The 24,092-nt window shown below is 39.5% G+C and overlaps 3 protein-coding genes across 4 annotated transcripts; 2 read left to right on the plus strand and 1 right to left on the minus strand.

Moving 5' to 3' along the window:
* Nucleotides 1-1,273: 1,273 nt before the first annotated feature.
* Nucleotides 1,274-2,804, minus strand: mrps21 (mitochondrial ribosomal protein S21). Its single transcript, XM_069176809.1, has 2 exons — nucleotides 2,676-2,804; nucleotides 1,274-1,725 (listed from the first exon to the last, which is right to left on the minus strand). Exons 1-2 carry the CDS (start codon nucleotides 2,756-2,758, stop codon nucleotides 1,545-1,547), a joined length of 264 nt encoding a protein of 87 aa, XP_069032910.1. The 5' UTR covers nucleotides 2,759-2,804; the 3' UTR covers nucleotides 1,274-1,544.
* A 727-nt stretch (nucleotides 2,805-3,531) lies between these two features.
* On the plus strand, nucleotides 3,532-9,584 carry crabp2b (cellular retinoic acid binding protein 2, b). Of its 2 annotated transcripts, none has more exons than XM_069176324.1 (4): nucleotides 3,532-3,550; nucleotides 7,625-7,803; nucleotides 8,165-8,281; nucleotides 9,246-9,584. In XM_069176324.1, the coding sequence occupies exons 1-4, from the start codon at nucleotides 3,544-3,546 to the stop codon at nucleotides 9,294-9,296; spliced, it is 354 nt and encodes a 117-aa protein (XP_069032425.1). In that variant the 5' UTR covers nucleotides 3,532-3,543; the 3' UTR covers nucleotides 9,297-9,584. The 2 variants fall into 2 exon arrangements, with proteins under 2 accessions (XP_069032425.1, XP_069032424.1); XM_069176323.1 differs by lacking the exon at nucleotides 3,532-3,550 and adding an exon at nucleotides 5,363-5,621.
* Nucleotides 9,585-15,238: 5,654 nt separating this feature from the next.
* scamp3 (secretory carrier membrane protein 3) lies at nucleotides 15,239-24,029 on the plus strand. The gene is made up of 9 exons (XM_069175996.1): nucleotides 15,239-15,676; nucleotides 15,969-16,049; nucleotides 18,151-18,264; nucleotides 18,667-18,787; nucleotides 19,672-19,800; nucleotides 21,253-21,412; nucleotides 21,549-21,650; nucleotides 22,243-22,360; nucleotides 23,121-24,029. The coding sequence occupies exons 1-9, from the start codon at nucleotides 15,623-15,625 to the stop codon at nucleotides 23,256-23,258; spliced, it is 1,017 nt and encodes a 338-aa protein (XP_069032097.1). The 5' UTR covers nucleotides 15,239-15,622; the 3' UTR covers nucleotides 23,259-24,029.
* The last annotated feature ends 63 nt before the right edge of the window (nucleotides 24,030-24,092 follow it).

Below are 24,092 nucleotides of genomic sequence, written 5' to 3' on the forward strand. Positions count from 1 at the left end.
ATTCAGCATCTTGATGTGTTACCTTGTCAGTTGTATGGATTATCTTGGCAAAGGTGAAGTGCTCATAACACAAATTAAAAAAAACATATAGGAACCAAATTTGAAAGAACAAATATTGTGTGCTTAGAAGTCTTAGATCTTTTACTTTAACTCATGAAAAGTATTGAGCGTACTAGGAACATCTTTCTGCAGAATCTAGCCGTTCTACAAAATACAATCTCCAAATTGACTGTTAAAATAAATCAACATGAGATTGAGAAACATCATTATACATTATAATCCTCATAAAAAGAGGATTTTGTTGTATTACACAGAACTGAATGCTTCACCTGACTGTGCTTTTAATGTTATCAGTGTATAAAGTCTTGTATGAATGGCAGTTCAGCTATTAAAAGGGTTAAACATGTGATTTGTTTTTCACTCGGCTGTCTTTAACGGTTCATAGCTACGCAGACAATTTCGGTTTGAGCCATTTTTCACGTACCGCAGTACAGTAGAGCTCACAGCAGTAAAAACAAATTTATTTTACAAAATCGACAGCAACATCGCTGTTACTATGGAGAATGCTCATATACCGTTTCTGTAAAGACACATTCCAGTTTTAAAGGTAATTTTTTTTCTCAGTGCTGTGAGCAACACATCGGTTGTACTGGAGGCCGAGATCTCTCACAAATAAACCCCAAAACTACAGCTTGATGCCACTAGAGATGAGAGATAAGGGAAGGAGATGAAGTGTTCCTTTAAAAGAGGTATCAGTTAGGGTCAGTCAATATCTGTCAGTGTAAAATATAGGTCATCAGGTAGTCTATCGTACTCATCCCCTCAGTCCTTACAATGCCACCCACTGCCAGCAGCCACAGGACAGGATATCAACATGACTTGGTAACATCTCAGACAAGTAAGCATTGTGGAAATTTTTGACTTTCCCTGAGCAAGGGAAGCGAGAGCAAGTGCACACATTAAAGCCCCCCGCGGTAAAAGCGTGGGGTCGGACATATTGGCTGGCGAGTCTCGCTTGTGCGGGAAGTAGCCGACATCATCGGTGGACATTCATACCACACTGTGCAGTCGTGACCTTGAATTAATTTACAGCAAGCAGCTGCTGAGCTCAGACCCCATTCACACAAAAAACATCCGAGTCACTGCTCGAGCTTCCTACTTCCGAAGCCTTTCTGTGGGCAAAATGTCCCCTTATACTTCGCCCTATGCTCAGTTATGTTTGCGGTCAATATGGCACCAGTTGGTTTTTGTGGTTTTAATAAAAGTTTAACAGTGAAAAATAAGAAATGTCATTTATTTATTTGGAAGATTCTAAATAATCATCACAATGGGTTTCCCTCCGGGTGCTGCACGTTTCAGGCCAAATTTTGTGGAAAAAGTAACTTGACAGTGAAAGCACATATACAAATACTTTCTTCCTTTTACTGTTAAACAATGTGATAATAATAACATCAGTATTTCCCCCCCAAGTCCCATTAGATGCGTCAGCGACACCGAGTCGATCTTGTTCACTAGTGTCCATTTTTTCAACGCCCTCCACCTCCCTAGCAGCCGAGCCACGGATCCTCTCTGTTCGTCCTGGAGATGAAGCCGATTTTTCTGGCCATTTCCATGTGGTAAATACGTCTGCAGTTCTCAAAGTTCTTCCGCTGGCGCTCTCGGCAGGGCTTCTCGAAGTAGCGTTTGCGCTTCACTGTTTCAATAATCCCATCCTGAGTCAGGATCCTGGAATACAGAGAGAAAATGTGTGAAAAGCTGGGTGTTGGACTGCATTCAAAACACCCTATTCAACAGGTTAACGGAGGTGATATGGCAGAGCAGACCGTCTGAATTTCTGGGCTCTCATGTATCATTTATATATTTAAACATCAAAGACATTGATTGCATTGATTAAAAGATGTAAAATGTTGCACACTCCGGCTATGCTTAAACTTAAAAAAAAAAAAAAAAGTCCACTTTTTTGTGTCATAGTATTTTTTTTTTTAAACATTTACAGCAGAAAAATACCACCAGAAGAGGTTTCTTTTGCCAAGGACTGAGGCCATTATGTTGAGTAGGGAGGATTCGTTTTTACAATCACTCATCACGTAACAAGTTCTCTTAATAACATAACAGCCTGGATGAGGTTCTTGTCCACTTGATGGAATAAGCTTCAAAGCAGAGGACATTCACTCTGAAATAACTTAATTCAGCAATTAAAAAAAAAACATAACACTGAAACAAATGTCACTACATTAGACTGCGTGCCAAGTCGTAACATTTTAACTCCAGTTAACCTCAAATTGATTCGGAATATAACAAATACTTAGGAGCTCTGATAGTTAAAAAAAATATATATATATACCAAAGCAGTGATTGCCAGACTCCCTTTAAAACGGAAACGTTGCTTGTAATTTTTTTTTTTTTTAGATAAAATGTTATAACACTGCTGTAAAACGTATCATGTTTTAGCATACTTTGAATGTAGCAGTGGAATAAATTCATAGACCTCGGTTTACAGCTATAACATCCATAAAACTACCAAAACACCTTATTTAACGTTGCTGTCCACTGCGCAGCCGCAGCTCTGTGACATTGAGCGGAAGGCTAACGTGGACTTAGCTCATTTTAGCTCGTGTCCGCCTGGATGGCAACGAAGCTGTTATTATAGGTTATCTGAAATACACAAGCTTGACCTGTTTAAATTCTTGTACGCCGCATCGATGTTGCCGTCTTGAACCATCACTGTCCGCGCAATGAAGCGAAGGTGTCGAGCCATGATGAGCCCCGTGTTCAGCCGATTGTGGTCCGGCTGTAAACGGCTAACTTCACGAGGTTCCGGAATGAAGAAGCGCTGCATAAACCAACGCTAGGAGGCGCTGTACTCAACAATTCTAGCAATTCACCGCAGCTTGTTTTCTCTATACAATATATTGTTATTTTCCCCAAATATTTTTGAGTGACATTTATGTTAAATTTTCAGTTATATTTAGAAAAGGCTACTGTTTGTTTGTGTTTTTATGACATGACACTCAGAACTAAAATAATATCACCATATAACTCCCTTTTATTTAGGAAATATTTTACAATCAAGCCGAGAAAATCTGAGAAAATTTTACATTTGATAATTAATTACATGCAATCTACATAATAGCCTGCCAACCACAGTCTTAAAAACTCTGAACTGCTGATTCAGTTTATTAATTTTTATGTTCCATTAACCCTTGGCAAATTGCTGTTTTTCATATTTATGATTGGTAGCGTGTTTGTTTAGTGTATTCAGGACTTTTTTTTTTACATGTCTTTTCCATGTGTTTTAAACCTCACAGGTCAGGTCTCTTCAGAACAGGGAACCAAACAGCAGTTATTAGTCTTGAAAAAGGGAGATAGCTTTCAGGGGAATCACAGATTTATGAAGTGACATCTGTTGTCATAGCAGCAGTGACAGCAGTGTCCAGTGTTGTTCTTTCAACAGGGCCATTCTCCTATTTTCCTTCTCATCCCCGAGCTCTTGCTGTCCTCATGCATGTTTCAGTCTGAGGTCAGCCAGCGGTGAATGCTTGCATGGAAGGTAGGTCTAATTTGCATTCAAAAGGGCCTCTATGTGCCCTTTCACTGCATAAAATAGCCAATGAGGTTAATTCCCATGTTGCTGTAACTCTATAGGGTACTGTATCTGCATGGTGCCACAGGGAGGAATGCTTAGACAACCTGCACAGATAACATCATGACTCTTTTTGTTGGGTGAATGCAGTGCATCGTGTTTCCAGAGGCTTCCCTTCTGATCCAGACCTGATGAAATCTTTTTGGCAGTGTGTGTGTGTGTGTGTGTGTGTGTGTGTGTGTGTGTGAGTGTGTATATCTGAGAGAGAAAGACAGCATATAAAGAGAAAGAGGGAGCATTTATAACCTAAAGACACTTTTAGGTTTGCATTGAGAGGCCCTGACAACAAGTTTTATTCCACTTAGGGGTCCAAGACCCTGCTGTAAATACTCAACAACTTATTCTCTTTACCTGACAGAAACAAACAAACACATTAAGCTGATTGTTCTGCTTGTTGTCATGGCAACCCTGAGCAACGACACGGCTACATCAGATTATGTGACCGCACAAACGTCTTTCTAAAAACCCTTATTCGATTATCCCTGATTACTCCATTTAATAGCTATCTTGTGGCTGTTTTTGTCAATTGAGATATTAGTTGTGAGTTTTTTTTTAGTCAATCAGTTTGGTCCTAAACAAGCCCATTCTGCCTGCTGTATGAAGCTACAGCCACGGTAACATTTCAGGCAAGCTATCTGTTAATTTACTGTTTTATGTAACTCTTTTACTTCTGTGGGCTCTGCATTTGTTTTCACTGGTGATACTCTTGTAAATCAAATCTATTTGTCACTACTAATTCATTGGGACATTGCCTTATAGCCTAACACCCTGAAGGCCCTTGTCCTTTGGCTCCATCAAGTCATCCCATGGTCAATCTTGATTTCAAACGTAAAAGGATTTCACTCTGCTCAGTCAATAATTTTGGTCCAATATGAATTTAATTCAAACTAATTCGGCTTGCCTTTGTATACAAACAGTGCAAAAAAATGTCATGTTGGTCATTTCTTTCATACAGCACTTCCTGAATTTGTCATTGTTATTGGTGTATATATTTAGTGTATATCCTAATTAAATAAATATACCCAAATATGAAAGTTTTCAGATACATTTACAAGAATTCTGGGTTGCATGAACAGAATAAACACAACAGACATGTAACTATTGTCCAAGTCAGATGAAGATGGTGCCATGGAGACATTGTTGAAAATAATAAAGTGTGTTTGCTATTTGATCATAATAAATCAATTAGACGGTGTCTCCTCTCTCTAAAATGTTAACTGTAGAGTGGCAGTGCTGATGGCATTTTCCTGGATGTATGCCTCCAGCTGGATGTCTTATCTTTTGCTCTTTCATTAGCAGCTTTGCACCCCCCCCCCCCCCCCCCACCCACCCACACACACACACACTCTGGAGCTAACCACCTTAACCCTCATATCTGATTTCACATTCCAAATCTTTAAAAACTTAAAGCTCCAGATTGGATTTTTGTTTCGTCTTATTTTTTTTTTGTTTCATTAATCAAAATCACATGTTTCATCCACTTTCAACGTCATACTAATGTTCTGGACTTTATGTAAAATAATTGGGACTAACATGGCACCACCTTAAAAGAAAACAATTAACACGTTTCCTTAATATCCGAGCCGGCAACTCATCAACTTCAAAGGACTTACTGGAAGTGCATTTTCCAGCTGGTATCCAAATCTTTCACCATGCTGCCAGAGGTGGAGGGTGCAGTCAGAGTCAGGGGGAAAGTCCCCTCCCTGCCACCAGCCTCTGCATTGGCTGGACCAGCATCAGATCCAGGCGAACTGTCAGCCAATGAATGGCGGCGGAGATGCAGACAGAGGAGACGACTCCACGAACCGGTTAACGGAGAGGGACAGATAGATACCGAACCAGGAGTCTGCAGTCAGTCCAACCTGCACGATCATTTCTGCAACTTCTTGCATCGCAATGGAGAATAAAGTCACAGATTTCTCAGGAAAATGGAAAATGAAGTCTTCGGAAAACTTTGAGGAACTTTTGAAAGCGCTTGGTGAGTTTTCCCTTTTTCCACCTTTTGATAAAAATGCCTAACATGCAGACCTTATCAGTCGCTGGTGCTACTTTAGAGTCAACGTACATATTGTTTTCTGGTTTATTCATCAACCACGTTGGTCTATTGTTAAAATGCAAAAAAAAAAAAAGGAAGGAAAAGTGATGCATCTCCCTTACAAAGACCTGTCAGTCAGTTCGTCAGTGGCATTATCAGCTGGAAATCCACAGAAGTCAACGGGATACCAAAGTGGTCTCTGTTCAGGCTCTCTGTGGTAAAACTGGTTTGCTCCTGTCCTGCTTATATGTTGCTGAGAATATTAATAGGCTTGATAGGCTGTGTAGTATCCAGTTATAAGTCCTCTTTGCAGAGAAAAGGCATAAGAGGTCAGACAAGGGCCATCCAGTGGCATCCATTAAAAATCTGAAGACAAATAGCCTGTGGAGGACTGTTAGATTAGACTCATCTGAAGCAGGGTTCTACTCATGCGTTGTAATTAGAGCCAGTGTAAACGGAACTAAGCCCTGACATGGGCCCCAGCAGCCAGCCAGCTCTGAGACTGACTTTCCTTCACTGCCTGGGGCCTCTCTGACCCAATCTAGAGCTCTGTGTGTGTGTGTGTGTGTGTGTGTGTGTGTGTGTGTGTGTGTGTGTGTGTGTGTGTTGCTTCTGTTAGTACCACGGCATGAGCAAATATGGTCTGAACTGAATCAGATGTGTGGGGTGTTTCGATCTCTCTGAAGTCAGTCCAACTGAGATTGATAATGAAAAAAAGGGTAAACATGCATTTATTTTATTCTTCATCTCCACTGACAGCACTTTCATGTTGATATAAGCTATTCATTTACTCTTGTTGTATCTGCATATCAGAGAGTATAGACCTTATTTCTTACAGTTTCTACCTTTCTGTGGAAACGTCTGTTGCATTTTATCTCGCTGCACTGCAAAGTCATGAATGGCTTACTGAATGGGCCCACAAAGAGTATTACAAAGTTGTCCTTTATGTCTTAATCTGCTGGTGCACAAGTCCCATATTCTGTAACGGTCTTTAAAATGTCAATGGTATCTTTTCAGATCCATGTCAGGCTGAAACAGCATTCAAATCTATGGATAAGAAAACTCCAAATGTCATATATTCAATGGCCATGTTTTTACAACTTAAAGAAACCCCTTTTTTTTTTCCCAGTTCTGTAATGATTAACACTGTTAACTTTGAAGGCTTCAAGGGAGCTCTGAGTTGAGTGGAAAATGGCAGAATTTAAATTTTGCGGTGAACTATGGCTTTAACACTGTCAAAGTTATTAGTGATTTAAAGGGCCATACCAGTGGTTTTGTATGTTGTATCCCATTAAGTGCTCGTCACATATGCTCTGCATTACCGGCAACCATTTTCTAAAGCATACTGTGAGTTTTTACATCCATGTTCTTGGTTTGAGTTCATTCAGTACTGCAAAAAAGAAGTGTGTACAGACACAATAAACATATATTTGCCATATTTCCTCACCTTTTTTGTGTTGTTATGCGACAATGCAGCAGTGCCGACGTGAATAAAACTTTCTTTTTTTTAATACTGAAAAGTATTAAATTTTGTATGATATTGGTAAATCACTATTAAAAGACTGACAATACAATAAGCAAACATTATATGAATTTGATTGTTATAAAGGCTGCTGTTGGCTCTCAAATATCATATGACAAACACCAAGCAGACATTATTTTCAAACATCCTCTGCTCATCACAGCTGCATCACCACATAGCAACAATATACTGTTTGTATTATCATGTATTCAGTATATATAACATCATATCTCTGCACACTGATTTTCATCCAATCGTTTGCTTTTAAGTTGGGCAATCAGAGTAAAAACTCGAGTGTGTTCATGGTGAAGTTTGGTTGTTTGGGCTGTGACATAAAAAAAACACTGTAACTGTGGCTGTCTTCATTCCACTTCATTACCCCAAAGCTGCCAGCTTGATAGTAATTCTGCTTTTATGTGGTCAGGTGTCAACGTGTTCCTGAGAAAGATTGCAGTGGCAGCGGCCTCCAGCCCGACAGTGGAAATCACTCAGCAGGAAGAGAGCCTGTCAATCAAGACATCCACCAGCGTCCGCACCACCCATGTCTCCTTCACCGTGGGTCAGTCCTTCAGTGAGGCCACGGTGGATGGACGTCCCTGCACGGTACAGATCCCTTTACTTCCCATAAAACATTCCTTTTTTAATGTGAGGACATGCATACCAGGATTTGGCCAAGGACAGCATAACTAGCCACAGCACTGCACAAAAGAAACATGTGGAAATAATTTCAGTGCAACTCCAGAGTGAGCCCTGGTGATAATTTAGAGATCTGTTCTTCATTTCTTCGTGCTGAGTGAGTGATGAAAGACAAAGTTCCTGACAGGCCATAAAAAATGTTTTGACAGGCAGGGATCGGCACTTTGAGCTCCAGTTATGACCAAACCCAAACTTTGCAGGAACTGCATTGTCCAAAGCGCTTCAGTGATATCAGTTATTAACGTTCTTCTCTCACGAATCCCTGCAGAGTTTTCCAAAGTGGGAAACAGACCGAAAGATCAGCTGTGAACAGACTTTACAGAAAGGCGATGGGCCAAAGACAACATGGACGCGAGAGCTGACCAATGATGGAGAACTCCTACTGGTAACTATTTTGTGTATATGACACCGAGTCACAACTTTGTTGACGCAAAACAACATTAAAACAAAAATGACTGGCTAGTGTGACCGCTTGACAATATTTACATCGACATTTTTAAAAAATCTAGAAGTAAGTTTTAAGCTCTGTGAGGGTGTGCTGTGTGCTAAATGCTGACATTAGCATGCTAACATGTTTACGGTGACCTGCAGATATAATATTTTCCATGTTGAGCTTGTTAGCATGCTAAATTTTGTTAAAATACAGTTGTCAAAAGGTAAAGGATCACCAGAGGAATGGTCCATTCACATCCTGTTTGTAGACTATAGTTACAAACAGTTGGTAAAACATCAGAGACTGCGTATATAGTAAGACGTAGCTTCTGGGTCTGAAAAGTGAGGCCAATGCCGATGTGCAATGCCACAAAGGGGTGTCTCCAAAAAAACCTCTGGCCCTAACAGACTTTTGTTGGAGCCAGACCCTAGTACCCCTCAGCAGTAGTGCACTTTGAGGCACCTCCGCATTGGCTTAGCTTTTCAGACACAGAGACTACATCCTTATTTATATACAGATCGTCTCCCAAACCATAACTCTTCCACAACGCAACAACCAATCACAGGCGGCGCCTCCCACCCACTGGTCCAATTTAGCACCAGCTTCTCTTAGAGTCACACCACAAGCTTGGATAAAAATTTGATTTCTCTTCCAGAGTAACTTTGTGCATTTGGATCTAAATCCGCCCTACTTCCATTTACCACTTGGAGCTTCTTTCATATGAATTAAATTTAAATTTAGTACACAAAACAAATGTCATGCTTCCAAAACTCGGCTACACAAACAGTGTTCTACATCATTTTTACTGAATACATTATTTATTAATAAGTATTTCCAGCTTTAAAACCCCTCTGTGCCTTAATCAGAAATTGGTACCAAAAGTTAAGCCTGTCCTTTTGTTGCTCTTTTCTTTCAGACTATGACTGCCGGGGATGTTGTCTGCGCCAGAGTTTATGAGCGAGAATGAGGACATTTTTCAGCACTGTCATACAATACATCTGTTTTGTGGCTCATGCATGGTTTACATTTACTCTCCTTGTTTTCTTCTTCCTTGTTCTCCTCCTCCCAGTCAGCCAGTGCTGGTCAGGTCTTGCTCAAACAATGCACTGTGCAGAAATCAAGGCTTTAGCTGGTACCGCAGCAAAATGTACTCTTTATGTGTCATATAGACATGTCACATTCCTTTTTTTAAATGCTTTATTGCAATGTCCAAATCCTTTTTAAAGTTGTTAATAAACTGTTTTATATGAATTTACTCTTTGATGATTACTTTTCAAAGTCTCCTTCTTTATGCTGCCTCTTCCCAGTGCCTCCCTTTCCCCTGCCGTGTGTCTGCATATCACTTTATGTTACTATCTACCATTCCTACCCTCTTGATTATTCCACATCTTTTCCCCTTTGTCCTCTGTATGCTCTCTGTCATCATCACAACAATATGTGCTCAATTAGTTTAAAAACTCTCCAAAACAATGCACATTTTATAAACTCTGCTTTGAGAGACACTTGGCAAAGACAAGGGGGAAACAGGGAGTGGAAAGGAAAATGAGTAAGGGAAAGGGAGACCGTGGCCATGAGAAAATTATTTCATAGCATAAGGATGGTTATACTTTCTATGCTCCTCTTTCCAGCTGTGACTACTTACAGAATGTGCTCAATAAACCCTGCCTCACTCCTTCTCCCTCTTTTGCACCCAGGTACAAGGTGTCAAATGGCTTCCTGTTTGAGTTTTCCAGCCGTTCCCTCTCATTTTTCAACATACTGGATGCCAACAAAATATACAAATCGACTTCAAATGTGAATAGAGAGCACCATTAGCTTAAAATGATGGATTTAACAGTATTCAGAGTCCCCAAAGTCAAACCTTTACTCAACTAAAACTCAACACTGTCTGAGACGAACTTCATCTCACTGTGAAACATGGACCTTTGGGGTCTCCCAGGCACTTCCTGAGGAGAGTATACTGCTACGGTTCACAGGCAGTGATGGTTTTTCCAGGTTTTCAAACAGTGTGTAGACAAGCGCCCCTCTGAAGTGTTTCCCAGTTTATATACATAGTGCTGAGCAAGCAGCAGGGGGACTAGGCCTCCTGTAGGATGAATGTTCTCAGTAACCTTAGTGGGTAAATGTGTGTCTGTTTGAAGGAGAAAGTGCTCAAATTATTTACTTAAGTAAAAGGCCTGCACTCAACATTTCAAATTAGAATTATAGCAGTAAAATCAGTAAAATGTACTTAAAGTTATAGTGCATGACTTTTACAAACACATGAACGACCATTACATTCAAGACAAATGAGTTCACAGTGCTGATTCAGCTGCCAGATAAATCTCCCTATTTCACAATACAGAGTTTTAAAATTTTGGTGTCTGGTGAGACATTACTACTCTGGCCATTCCCATCTGGCCACAGTGGGAACTTCAGGTTGAGCCCTATGTTAACATGAGTGAGAATAAAATAGTTAATTTGTGTGGCTCTTCTAAACTTTACAATTGTAATCGGACAGAATGGATTGAATTCTGATGGTAAAATTAGTCCTTTCATAGGGGATGTGATGTTTAAAAGAAGTTATCCAACATTTCCAATCAAAACAGAAGCGATGGAGTAGGCTACTGCGCCTATGATGTATAAGCATGTGTCTACAGTGTTCATATAATTAGTCTTACTGCAGCAGGAGGAGGAACACTGCAGGTTTAAAATATAAGTAAAAGCATTTATTATGACTGATATAATTATTGTACATTTCATTGATAGATTCATGATGTAAAACCACGCTTGCTGTTCTACCTGGTGTAGTGTAGTCCATTGGTTCCTAACCAAGAATCTGGGCATTCTAAAGGATCACAAAACAAATGTCAGGGTGTGTGTGAGATAATGAATGAGGCAGGAAAGAAGAAAAAGAAACCTCATTATACAGAATTCTTTGTATATACTTTTCAATTGTTCCTGTTTTGTAAATGTTCTTTCAGCCTCCAAGTGTCATTAAAATTAACCTATCTAAAGAGTCTCTTTGGTGGAACCAAATTTCCAAGCATCTAAATATGACAAAGAACACCAACTAGACATTGTTTATTTTCTGGAGGGTCACAAGCTGGAAAGCTTGGAGCCACTTGTCTCATTTTTAACAATTATACAAACTCATTATATGTTTTTAAGGTAAATCATTTTTATGGTAAATCAGGTAACAATCCTTATCAGGTTAATGCAGCACAGTAAAATGCTTTGAAACAAAGTAGACTTGAATTATAAAATAAAGTGGAAATACACAAATAAAGTACAAGTACCTCAAATGTGATCATGAAAAAAATGTAGGCTACCTAGTTTCTTAGATACGTTCCACCATAAACAGTTTGTGTCTGCATGATAGAAGGAGAGTGAAAATATTGTGTGACCAAGAATGCGTGGCTTACACAACCTCACCCATCATGTATGCGCTTTTATGTCTCACAGCCAGAAAATATATTTCCAATGGCCTCAGTGAAACCCATGTTATTGTGTAAGTGCTCATCAAAACCGCAGCACTTTAAGTGTACTCCAAGGATTGGAAAGTTCCCCATTTGCTCAATAAGAAAATTGGCATTGCAGTCACACACACATCCAAATACACAAGACACCTGATTTTGTCCAAATGACCCCTTTGACTAATGGTTCTAAGCCTCGTAGGAGAAGTCTAAACCAGTCTCGCCTTTGCCGGGTCACTTTCCACACACAACTGTTATGCCAGTTCATTCCTCAGGCAGTGATGTCATGGAGAATTGCACTGCTCGATTGGCTGAGGAATGCTGTGGTTTTAGGACCGGGAGGCACCCAAGTCCAGCGTTTGATTTGGGGCCGTCTAGATCAATCATCCAGGGTCCATTAGAGGAAATGATGAGTCACAGGAGTCAGCTGACAAACACAGATGCTGCTTGCTGAGACGAAAAAAAACTGATGAGACAAAGCTTGCAGGTTCAGGCAGACAACACAACTGGTGATACATGTTAATTCAGTCACAGAGATGAAGCTAAAGAAGCTTTCATTACTAATTTTGTTATCCGTATAGGGTGTTAAAATGGGCACTCATTCATTGCTACCAATGTCGCATCCAATTTCACTCCAGCATTCTGATGTTAGCTTTTGCTTCTTCATGATTCTCCATTAATTGCAATTAAGCTTAATACTGGTATTAACTGAAAGTATGCTTTAGTGGCAGTGATACAAAAAAACCTTCCATTAACCAGTCAATGATAACGATACCCGTGATAAAGACATTCATCAGAGCAGTGATGAAAGACTGTTTTTTCAATTAACTGATCAATTTGTTTTAAAAATGTGAGAAGATACAATAAAATGACAATCAGTTTCTCTTGGCCCAAGATGCCATCTTCAATCTTCTTCATTTGTCCGACCATCAATACAAAATCAATTTCTTTTTCATTTGTGGTGATGTAAAACAACGGGAAGCAGCAAATCCTACTAAGGTGAAGCTGGAAAAGGATATGTTTGGCATTTTCAAGAGAAATGGCTGAAATAATTTATAAATAGCTGAAAAAACATAGGTCATACTGTCAGACAGTATGGGGTAAGGCGATTTGTCCAAAACTTAAGCCACTGAGCCTTCATCTTGTGACCTATTTATGTGGTCCTGACTGCTCATGATATACATCAATATTATATTTACATAACATCAAAGCTCAGTTTATATACACATTGTATTTATTGTTAATCAATACAGTGCCCTTCATTCATAAATCAGGCCTACATGTGTAAAGATCTGTTCATTAATAATAAGGAGGTCCAGTAAGAGAAAATGTATCGTTGCCTATATGCATACAGCCTATAAACAAGTCAAAGGCGTACTTCATGTGTGTGACAGACAATTTGGCTTGCGTGTGTGCAATGAAATCATATGACCGTCCTCACCCATGTGACCCCACGTGACTTGTAGAGAATGAAAAGAGACCTGGATGGATTGTACGAGGGCATTAGGCCATGAAATGTGTATAAACTGCTGGAGCCAAAGGTGCCTCCTGCTGTGCTGCTCAACCTGTGACTGCTAGGTCATGTATGAAAGTGCAAAGAAAAACGTATGGAGTGGTCCTGCAAAATAAATCCTGCACACGAGGTGGGATCACCTCATAGCTAAATCAACAAAATGCATGAGATTAACATTTTTGTTGCATCACTTCCATTTCAGTTCAAATTTATGATTGCTTTTGAAGACATATTAAGTACATGTGTCCAGTTTAGTATTACCTGAGTTGAAGCACCATTAGGTTCAAATGCCACATTTGGGCTGAGATTTACATTTAGCTGAGATCAGCAATGTGTAAGAGTGACATCTACTGGAAGAGGAGGTAATTACCTTTTTATTATACAAGCAGCTTCACATTGTTATGGCCTTACCTTTACATAAAGGCAGAGGTACTGAAAGTCATTAGCACAGTGTTTAGCCTGCAGCAACACTTTCATGATGCTGCTTGGATACAGCAACTCCCAAAAATGTGTGTAAAGTATTTTGGTTTACAATATCGTAAGGTGAATAGGGCACAATTAAAAATGTGTTGCCATTGCCTCCACTTTGTTATCTTTTACAAATCTACCAGGAATAAATCTGTTATCATCTTTAATTAACTCATCTCATGGTCTAGAAGTTTAAGTTGCTGTTTCTAAAAGCCGCTTAAAATAAAAATTCAACCTAAATGTCAGTTAAGGCCAGTTTTAAATCATATAGAATTTTTTGTTTTTTATTTTCTATATCTAATACATAATATGGCTAATCACGTTATTTTTAACAGAATATCAATAAAGAAAATGTCTTTTAACCTGAATTGATCTTGAAACATTTTGTGCTTGTGGGTAAATTAAACCCACAACCACAAACATTTGTTTGTGGTTCTGGCTTCTAATTGGCTGAGATACTGAGGATCGTTGTAAAATGCCTGATAAAACCACACCTGTGACTATCTGAAAGGTAAAAGTAATGCTCTGCAAAACGTGTTTATTTCTTTGGACTTTAGTCACTTTTTATCCAAGGTCTGAGTTTTAACATTTACGATTTTTAGCAAAGGATTTTTATAGAACCATCAAGTCTGCAGGTGTAAATGTCAAATGATCTGTGATGTTCTGCAGTTCTTCGCCAAAATGTCAGAGGTCAGAGGTGTGTTGCTAAAGTCTTTAGGATAAACCGAAGACCTAAGCAAGACAAATACAAAGCAAGTTTCACTCTTTAGTTTTTTGTATCACTTGACTATTACTTTTTTTTTTTAGCAACACTAAAGGATTCATTAAAAATGTACTTCTATTGTTTAGAAACTGATGTTTGATAGTTTGATTACTGAATTTGTTTGAGCTCACAGAAATCCCAGCATAAACTTTACCAGCCATAATAAACATTAGTGTTTGCAGGCCTTTTAATATAGGCCTATATTAATGCATCAAGTTTTATAAATTGTTTTGTTTGTCAAATCAAATTGCCCGATGATTGCATGTGGAAGAATAAAAAGTTCAATATTTCCCTGTGAAGTAGAAGCCAATTAAGTCGCAGAAAATTGAGGATGGAAAGTAACTAAATACTTTTACCTGGGTATGTAAGCCAACTGTACGAATACAGATCTGAGCAACAAATGTTGTACTTTTTATCTCCTCTTCTTTAGAAACCCCCCCCCCCCCAAAAAAAAAAAAAAAAAAACTCATGCAATATAAAGGTTCCCAACCTTTTTTACTTGTGACCTATCACAAAAAAGCAAAGCAAATTAAGATTACCCCTCTAAACATAATTGAATAACTGTTTAATGCCCAAATGGCTAAAATCCTAAAACATTTCATTTTTAAAATAAGCAAACATAAGAGAAAACCATCCAAAATACCATAAATCTGTTTTCACCGGTGACGAAAGTTCCCACGTGCCTCTCTGCCGCAGCAGCAGTCACATGACCGAATATTTAGCCGCTTACTTCCTGTTCCACGGTTGTTTTTCCTGCGGGAGATAATACCGGATCCGCTCGCCGCTCCACAGCAAAGCTGATCTTGACAGTCAATATTGCAGAAACAATCCAGCGAATACAGCAACAAACCTGCCCGAAACTTAAAGTGGTGCCGTTTAAACCTGCGGAGATGAGCACCGGACGAGCGGGTAGCTAAGGGAACTGGACAAACCGATAGCTCCGCCCGCCGCTTGGAAAAAAAAAAAAAGAAAAAGGAAAAGAAACAAACGCAGCGTTTATTCTGGTTATTAGAAGAGAACTAATTCCTGTTTTTATTTCGTTGACGCTCAAATAAGCAGGACGTGGTGGCTTCTTGGCGTTAGCTGCCACCGACATGTCAAAATACACGAGCTTCCCAGAGCCGATGGAGGACCACAACCCTTTCCAGGTGGGTGACGTGAAGCACGAAGCTGATGTCAGTGTGTGGTGGATGCAATACGATAATGGTGCTGTGTAATAACAGGCGTGTTGTTGCTCATGTGACGTGTGCTTTTTCTTTTCTCCTGGGCCTGTCTGCCCTCCCTAAGCTTTGCCCACTTGTAGCTCTTACTAGCGATGAACACATGAATGAAGGCCGCTCAGTTTGGTTGAATGAGGATTAATTTCCCCGCAGATCCAGTGAGATGTATTACTGTGCAAACTGAATAACTCTTTATTTTTGTCTTTGTTTTGTCCGTCAGGACCCTGCAGTGACTCAACACAGCAGCAACACAGGATATGCCACACTGGACCTTTACAACCCATTTGATAATACAACCGGGGTAAGAAATATTTGGCTTGCCATGTTTTCTTTTGCGAGGAAAAGAGTAGGCGTCGCTGGGGTAACAATTTCATCCTTTGTCCCCCTATTTGCCCCACTGTATGTCTATTTTCTACAGTATCTAAGACAAAAAAAAGCATCTGACTCCAGGTTTGCTCCAGGGTCCTTTTAGATAATTGAGCAAAAATCTGTCTGGATAATCTGACTGAATTGCCTTTTTGGTTCAAAATCTAAGACAAGGTTTTGTAACTTTTCTAATCCTCACCTGTATTGGGTTTAAAAATCTGCTTTCAGAAATGGCTGCAAGCTAAGGGACATGATCTGTGATAAAAACTAAAACAATAAACACATGTTGAAAGTGGGTTAAAGCATTTAAAACTAGAAGGACAGACCTCCGTTAACAGTTCACTCTTCTGTCATATGAAAATCTGCAACTGCAACCATTAAATATGTATGAATACATTCACAACTGTGGCCATGTTACAATTGTTCTGGTTCGGCTGTACCCTGCAGAACCCCTGTCATGAGTGCCCCGCGATGTCTGCTCGTATTAAGTTTGAGTCCATGTGTATCAGAGGGTTACTTGTGGATTGTGATACATAGTCATCATATTTCTACTAGAATGGCCTGTTTCGTCACTTCTGAACTACCTACCAGCTACTGGATTTTAAGATGCATGTCATTTAGTAAGCCAAATGCCCTAATGAAAATAAAAGAGAAATCATTTTTGAGGATCTGCCATATGGTTCGGATCTGCTCCAAAATTGAATGGGTTCCTGGCTGACCCATGCTACAACCTTCCAACAAGTTTGATGAAAACTGGGACTGTAGAATTTCTGTCATTCTGCAAACAAACCAAAAGCAGAACTTCCTTGCTGTTTTTTTAATATTTTTTTTAAGACATGCAGCATCCAAGCGTTTTTTTTTCCACAGCACCTAAGCCATCATAGCATCATCACAAGCTTTTTTTTATTTTTTAAACAATGTTTAGTAATTATTATTCTCATAGCAGATATTTATTAAATTTATTGTAATGATAATATTCAAAAATCCAAAAAAACCTCTAAAAACCAGCGGAGAACCCTGCATATTTTCTTATGTTTTTTTTTTTTCACTTTAAAACTTAAACAAACTGATGGCTGCTTTTAACTTTTGTAAGTCGTTGCAGCGAGACTTTAGTAGCCTGGTGCTCAGGCTAAATTTCCATTTGGTTTCACTGTACTTATTTGTTCTGTTTGAATTGCTGAATTGATCAAACGTGTGCAGCGTTTCGGATGTCAGAAAGCAGAAGAAGAACCTCGAGATTAGGTTATGAAACTGGACCCATGCTAACTGTCCTATGACACAGTTCTTTTAAACCAGATGACACAGTAGAGCTTCAGCTGTCAGTGTCTCTAGAGATGTGGAGCTGCCAATACAATTACCTGCTCTGCCTGAGTATGAGGACTGGAGTGTACAATAATATGAGTCATTACACAGTCTCTCTGTCTTAAAATATCATCAAGACATGTAGTAAACATCTCAGTTGCATGTTATAGAGTTCAGGGTTATTGTTGCTGGGAAACAGCTTGGTCTAAGCTATGGACACTGACGTTTTGTTGCCAGGAAACGGCTCGGGTCCATGTGTACTTCCTTGTCAGTCTTCGATATTAGCATACACTGCAGCAACAGGAACTAAACTTGGACTTGTTTAGGTCCTTTGAAAGTGAAGTATCTTTGTAGATCTCTGTCATTATACAACATAGTGCACAAGCCACATACCAACTCCCGCAATTATTTACAGTTAATTATGGGAGACATCCTTGTTTAAGCCTGTTTTGACATAATGCAGACTCTCTCTGGCACTGGTCTTGATCAGTTATGGTGCATGATAACCAAATGATTGATTGATTGATTGATTGATTGATTAATTAAATCAGTTACATAGGAAAAATTACAATGACCTTTTCCCACAAGAATGACTACGTTAATGTACATATTTATAAATGTTATTACACGGATCTCTTAAGAAAATGTCTAACCATGAAGTATTATGGTGCACAGATAAAAAATGTTGACTTTTAATTTAAATGAGTTTTAACTGATGTTGTCCGATGTTACAGCCTCCACCTCCGTATGAAGCTACCTCTCCGTCTGCTCCATCTGTGCCGGCTCAGACCCCACCCAGCAGAACAACACCTACTGAGCCTCGCAACTATGGATCTTATAACTCCCAGGTATACATGCTGCAACGATTTTTTTTTTTTTTAATTATAAATGGCGCAGAGGACAAATCTGTCCTTTGGTGTCATGAGAATAGTTTTTACGGATATTATAATGAATCAATCCACTCAGTTTCCCTAAAACAACCAGCAGGACAGAACTCTGAAACTCACCCAAAGCAGTAATCTACCTAAACTTAACAATTGTTTGAACCTGTAACTTCACTTCAGAAGCGACTTTGATTTAAATGCTGATACATGAAGTCACACATTTTGAAAGCATCCTCTGTGGATCTGTTATGATACCAGGTCTTTTACATAATTATTTTCATTATTGATGACACAAATGCAGCCTCTCTCTTTGAAACTTGACGTGCAGCTCTGTGCCTCACTTACGATGGTGTCTCTGTGTGTTAGACCGCGGTGAATGCGACCACAGCAGAGCTCCTGAGGAAGCAGGAGGAGCTGGAGAAGAAGGCCCGGGAGCTGGAGAGGAGAGAGCGGGAGCTCGAGTCACACAGCCTCGGACCTGGAGCCTGTAAGAGACGGAGGAGGGAGTTAGATGTAGATCAGAAATGTCTTGAGATAGATTTGTAATAGAAAAAGGGAACGTCAGTGTTGATTGAAGAAAAGCACATGCTGTATATCCAGTGATATGAATACAGAAAGAAATTATTCACAAAATAATATTTTTAGTAAGTTTAAAAGTGCTAAAATTGAACTGAGTAGATGACTACCCAGAAACAAAGAAGTATAGAGACAAACCAAAACGCAACATATGCTGAAAACTACGGCCACCAAAGAGGAAAACAATCTGCGGCATCATATGTAGCAACATTTCTGTAGCTAGTCAAAAACATTCGACTTCAGTATGTCAAAGGGCAATTTTAGCACTCAATGCCAACCAGAGAAAAATGTCTGACTGACTCAAATGTTCAGTCTGTGTCAGTGTCTCTTCTCCTTACTTTGTTTTTCTCGCAGAAATTATCCCACTGAAAGCCAAAAGTGAAGTACTTTGATATACACAATTATTTGATCAAATCAACAGGTACATCGTCATTTTACCAAACAAAGATCAAAACCAGGCCTTGAATAGCTTAGTTACTCTCAGCCTCTACAGTCGCCTCACATCTTTTTGACCTGTGTCCACTTTTGTCTCATTAAAGGTTCTGTTTTTTTTGGGGGGTTCGGCAGAACCATAAGAAGTTGTTGTTCATTACCCTGTCAGTCGTTCATCCCACCGCACAGCTGCTTTTAGGCATTTTTAATCTGTTTGCTTACAGTCAGAAATGACAAGAAGGCACCTTCACAAAATGCAAAGTCAGTGGAGGGCGATGAATGGTTTTCATCTGTCTATTCTTGATTTTTAATATAACAAACAACTGTCAGTGACTTTTTTTCCCTCACTATTCCCTTCTCCAGCCCGTCAGAATAACTGGCCCCCGCTGCCTTCATTCTGCCCCGTGGGCCCCTGCTTCTACCAGGACATCAATGTGGAGATCAGCCAGCGCTTCCAGCGTACCGTTACCATCATGTACTACTTCTGGATGTGTGAGTTCCTGTCAATTTTACTGTGTACTGTATGTAAATATCCACTGTCATTGTTGCAACATCAGTGTCATAATGTCACAAAGAAGAGTTGGGGTTTCATCTGATTGGATTGAAGCAAGATTAACTCTAAAATCTTTGCTGGTTAATGCTTGAGAGAGTGGAAGTGAGTAAGAGCTGACTTGTGCCTTTGTGACTTCCACCCAACTGTTGGTGTAAGAGCTTGAATGTTTGTACAAAGACTGACACTCCACTTCCAGATCGAGGACTTAGAGGCACTTAGAGCGTCCACACAAGAACCAATTCAATATGTTGAAAAGCTATTGTTAATGATCCAATTGTAGTGGCTCTCCACACTAAGTGGTTAAGTTGTGAGAACATGCTGCTCGGCAACGGCAACATAAACACCGTCAGAAGTCACAGAGGCTAACAGTTCATCGAACTAGCAGGCGAGTAACGTAATGCAGGAAATGCAAAGGCATAATGACAGAAGTAGAAGATGAGGCTGCATCTTTCTCAGACATTATTTAGTGATGAAGATCAATTCTATACGACTAAAATTATAACATATTGACTAACAATCTAAACAAAAAGTGAAAGTACCATTTCTGACAAGCAAATACTGATTTTAAAAATGAAACGGATAGAGTAAGAGAGTGTGAACACTGGTGGGCACGACAAATGAAACCAAAACCATTTTCTGGCTCTATGTTTCACTTTATAAAAGAAAATATAGTATATAAAAATATGGTCAAATATAGTATATAAATATCTTACATAAAGCAAAGGAAGGAATGACTAGTTACCTAACATGCCTACCTATAGTTATTGCAAACAGCCTATAATAGCTTATAAAGCTATATATTTATTATATAGCTATTTGGCAGAATTATTTTCAAATATTCCCATACCTGGTAGCACTCTGTGGGAACTTTGGGCTTCTAAAACTTTAGAAAGCATACCATATTAACATTGTTTTTGTTCTTTATTACTGTTTGTGAATTATACTTTTTTCAATGGTTTGAAACTACCTAACTTGTCGAATCAATGTAAACATATTGATTTTACTAACAAGTTATAACAAACTGTAAGAAGAAAAAGAGACCAACATGGAATTACAAAAGGATATCAGTACAGGTAGAACTATTTAACATAGGACCGAAAGAAGGTTATAAAAATTGGCTTGTCATCTTCTTGAGTTTTGGGCCTGGACCAAAGAGCCAATTTAAAACCCAGCAGTTGGCAAAGAGCAGCGGTAACAAATAGCATCATATTGCATCAGCGGAAATCCTGACAAATTGGTGCTTTTTTCTTTTGCGGGGGGAAGAGGTGCTTGGATTCAGACTTTATCCTGTACTCGGACTGCAGTGCTTCACCCTCTTGTTCATTAATCCTTTTATTGGCTTTGTGTTTCTTTTTTTCTTTTCGTTTTCATGTATCTTCATCGACGTCCAGTCTGCACTTGCACGTTGCTCTTCAACCTGATCTCCTCACTGGCCATGTTTTGCGTGGATTCCACCGGTGGCGTTGGCCTGGGCCTCGCCATCCTCTGGACCCTCCTCTTCACCCCCTGCTCCTTCATCTGTTGGTACCGACCTATGTACAAAGCCTTCAGGTGAAACAGCCCGTGTGTGGCAAACTTTTTACCTTTTACTTGCCGTTTAAATTTGTTTTTGGCTACGGTAGAGTCACTAAATTAAATTTAGTTGTTGCTTCGTTTAACTCGGTAATAATAATTTTCCCTCCTCTAGGAGTGACAGCTCCTTCAACTTCTTCGCCTTCTTCTTCATCTTCTTTGCCCAAGTGGTTGTCTATGTTATCATGACCATTGGCATCCCAGGATGGGGTTTCAGGTATGACTATTAAACTGTCTCTGTGTTGGACAGGTGCACGTCTCTTTTAAGGTGATGGTTTCCACGTTAAGACCTGCAATAAACGCATTCAGTAATCTGGAAAATAAAAATGGAATGACCAGTGGCTCTGTTCCATTTAAGTGTCCCAGTAAGCAGCTAATTAAATTGTAGTGCAATTATTTACTCTTGTGCTTTTCCAAGTGTGGCATGTCAGTGTTTATAAAAAGGAAAAACTATTTGCAATCAGGATATGATCAGACTTTCAGACAACAGGTGGAAGGTCTGGATGGAAACGCCATCAGTACAACTTGCTTACTTACTTCAGAAAGTGTGCTAAAGTTTAATATGTCAGTGGAGCTTTTCTTTCAGTTGATAGCTAATGTTGTTAACAGAGTACACCGTGTCCAATTTTAGCACAATGCCAACAGCACAAAGATGATGAGCACATAATTAATAGCAGGTGTAAATATAATTGTCTGGATTACTTATTCACACAGAAAATGCGTTTTAATTCCAGATGCAAATGAGGATGATAATTGATTTTAAATCTCTCTCCCTGTCTGTATTTAATTTTTCTGTCTCTCTGCGTCAGTGGCTGGATTGTGAGTCTGGCTGCTCTGAAGATCAGCGTCCCCGTCGGTGCCATCATGATGATAAATGCCATCTTCTTTACTGCCCAAACCGCCATGGGGGTTGTCATGCTGAAGAAGGTGAATACATTTGTTTACACGCAGGGGAAATTCACTGGTAGTAGCTCAAATTAAGGCTGCGTTTTTGACAAGCTGTCAGTCACGTTTATTCCTGTATGTACTAATTAACAGGATATTCAGAGTGGTACCATATAAACAGGAAGTCCTTAGAGCATGAACATAAGTGTGCGCCGCATATAGAGACGTTCAATTTGTTTACATGCAAGTTGGTGTCCTGGTTTTGATCTAATTTGGGTCATGGTATTTGCAAAAAGCTTAACAAACCTTGTTATTCATATCCCTGTTCACATGAGCCAAAGTCCATGCATATTCCAGGAAATATGAAAAATGGGAATGTAGTATTTGAAATGGAAGAATTGACAATAATATGCAGTCCATGTGAGGTACCAATTTCAATCTAATCAAGAGCGATTAGTCAAAAAGCACCTGAATTTTTAATTTGAATTGTGCCCGTAAATATGATCAATAAGGCTAAAAGTGAATGGAACATGGTGTTGTGGGTCATAATTTCTCAAATAGGTAAAAAGAACAGAGTAAAATCAAGATTGTCAAGCTGTTTGTACACTTGCTACCTGGTGTATGCAAATGCTCTCCCCACTTTGCCCACCTACTGTGAAGCAGTAAGCAGATAACAAACAGCCCAAAGAATAGCCACACTATCAGGTTGTGGGTATCGTTTTCACCCTTACAATGTGCACAATATGATGATGAATCGCCACAAGTATCAGATGTCACTCTACTCTGTTTTTCCCCGCTCCAGATCCACAGCCTGTACAGGCAAACCGATGCCAGCTTCCAGAAGGCCCAGGCTGAGTTCGCCACCGGGGTCATGTCCAATCAGACCGTACGCCAGGCCACTGTCAACGCTGCCCAGGGTGCCTTCGCCGCACCGCGATAGAGAGAAGCGAACAGGGCAGGGAGGGTGAGATGTGGAGGAGGAGGGCCCTCTCAGCTTGATGTAGGATCAGTCTGGTATTTATTTCTCCCACAAGTGATTTGAATTTAAAGGGTGGGGGCCAAGTCTATATAATAACCCTAACTAAACTTCAGGGCACATGCATGAGACCAAGGTGGGGTTGTCCTATCTCTTAAGGTGTACAGGATAAGTAAGCTATATTGCCAAACCAGGATGCAACAAATCATGAGTGTTGAGTTAAGGAAACAGAAAAGATGGTGTGAAAAATTAAAAAAAAAACAATAAGACGCTGAAGCTCTGAAATTTAAAGCATTCATACAAGGGTTCAATGAACACAGGGAAAAAGTCTTTTTATATGAAAAGAAAAGCTGTGTGCCAAGTGGGACAAAACCAGCCTAGATAGTTCCCATGTTTAAATACTGGAGTGTACATTGTACTTAGGAAGAGCCATGTTACAAACAAAGTTTTCAAGAGGCGCTGAACGCGGGAATGCTGCCATTGTAACGTTTGGTCCATCCGAGTGGCTCAACTTTAGCCAGCACTACTTTTTGTCGCTTAAGTGTTTAACTAACAAGTTGTTTTGTTGTTATTACGAATGAGAATGCCTATTTACTGTATTGCCAAAACCTCTCATACTGTAAAATATTCTGAACATGTGTTGTTTTGGTATCTGTCACTGTTTTGTTGGTGCAGCTTGTGGTTATGATTATTACAGGTCACTGTCATGCTTTTAATACAAATATTGGCATGCTTTCACAGTCTGCCCTGTTTTTTTATTGCCTTAACACCACATATGTTGTGATTTGAGATTAACTC

The sequence above is a fragment of the Embiotoca jacksoni genome, unplaced genomic scaffold, assembly GCF_022577435.1.
Source record: "Embiotoca jacksoni isolate LCO1_2020_lvr unplaced genomic scaffold, fEmbJac1.0.p SCAF_7, whole genome shotgun sequence".
In the NCBI taxonomy this organism is placed as follows: domain Eukaryota; kingdom Metazoa; phylum Chordata; class Actinopteri; family Embiotocidae; genus Embiotoca; species Embiotoca jacksoni.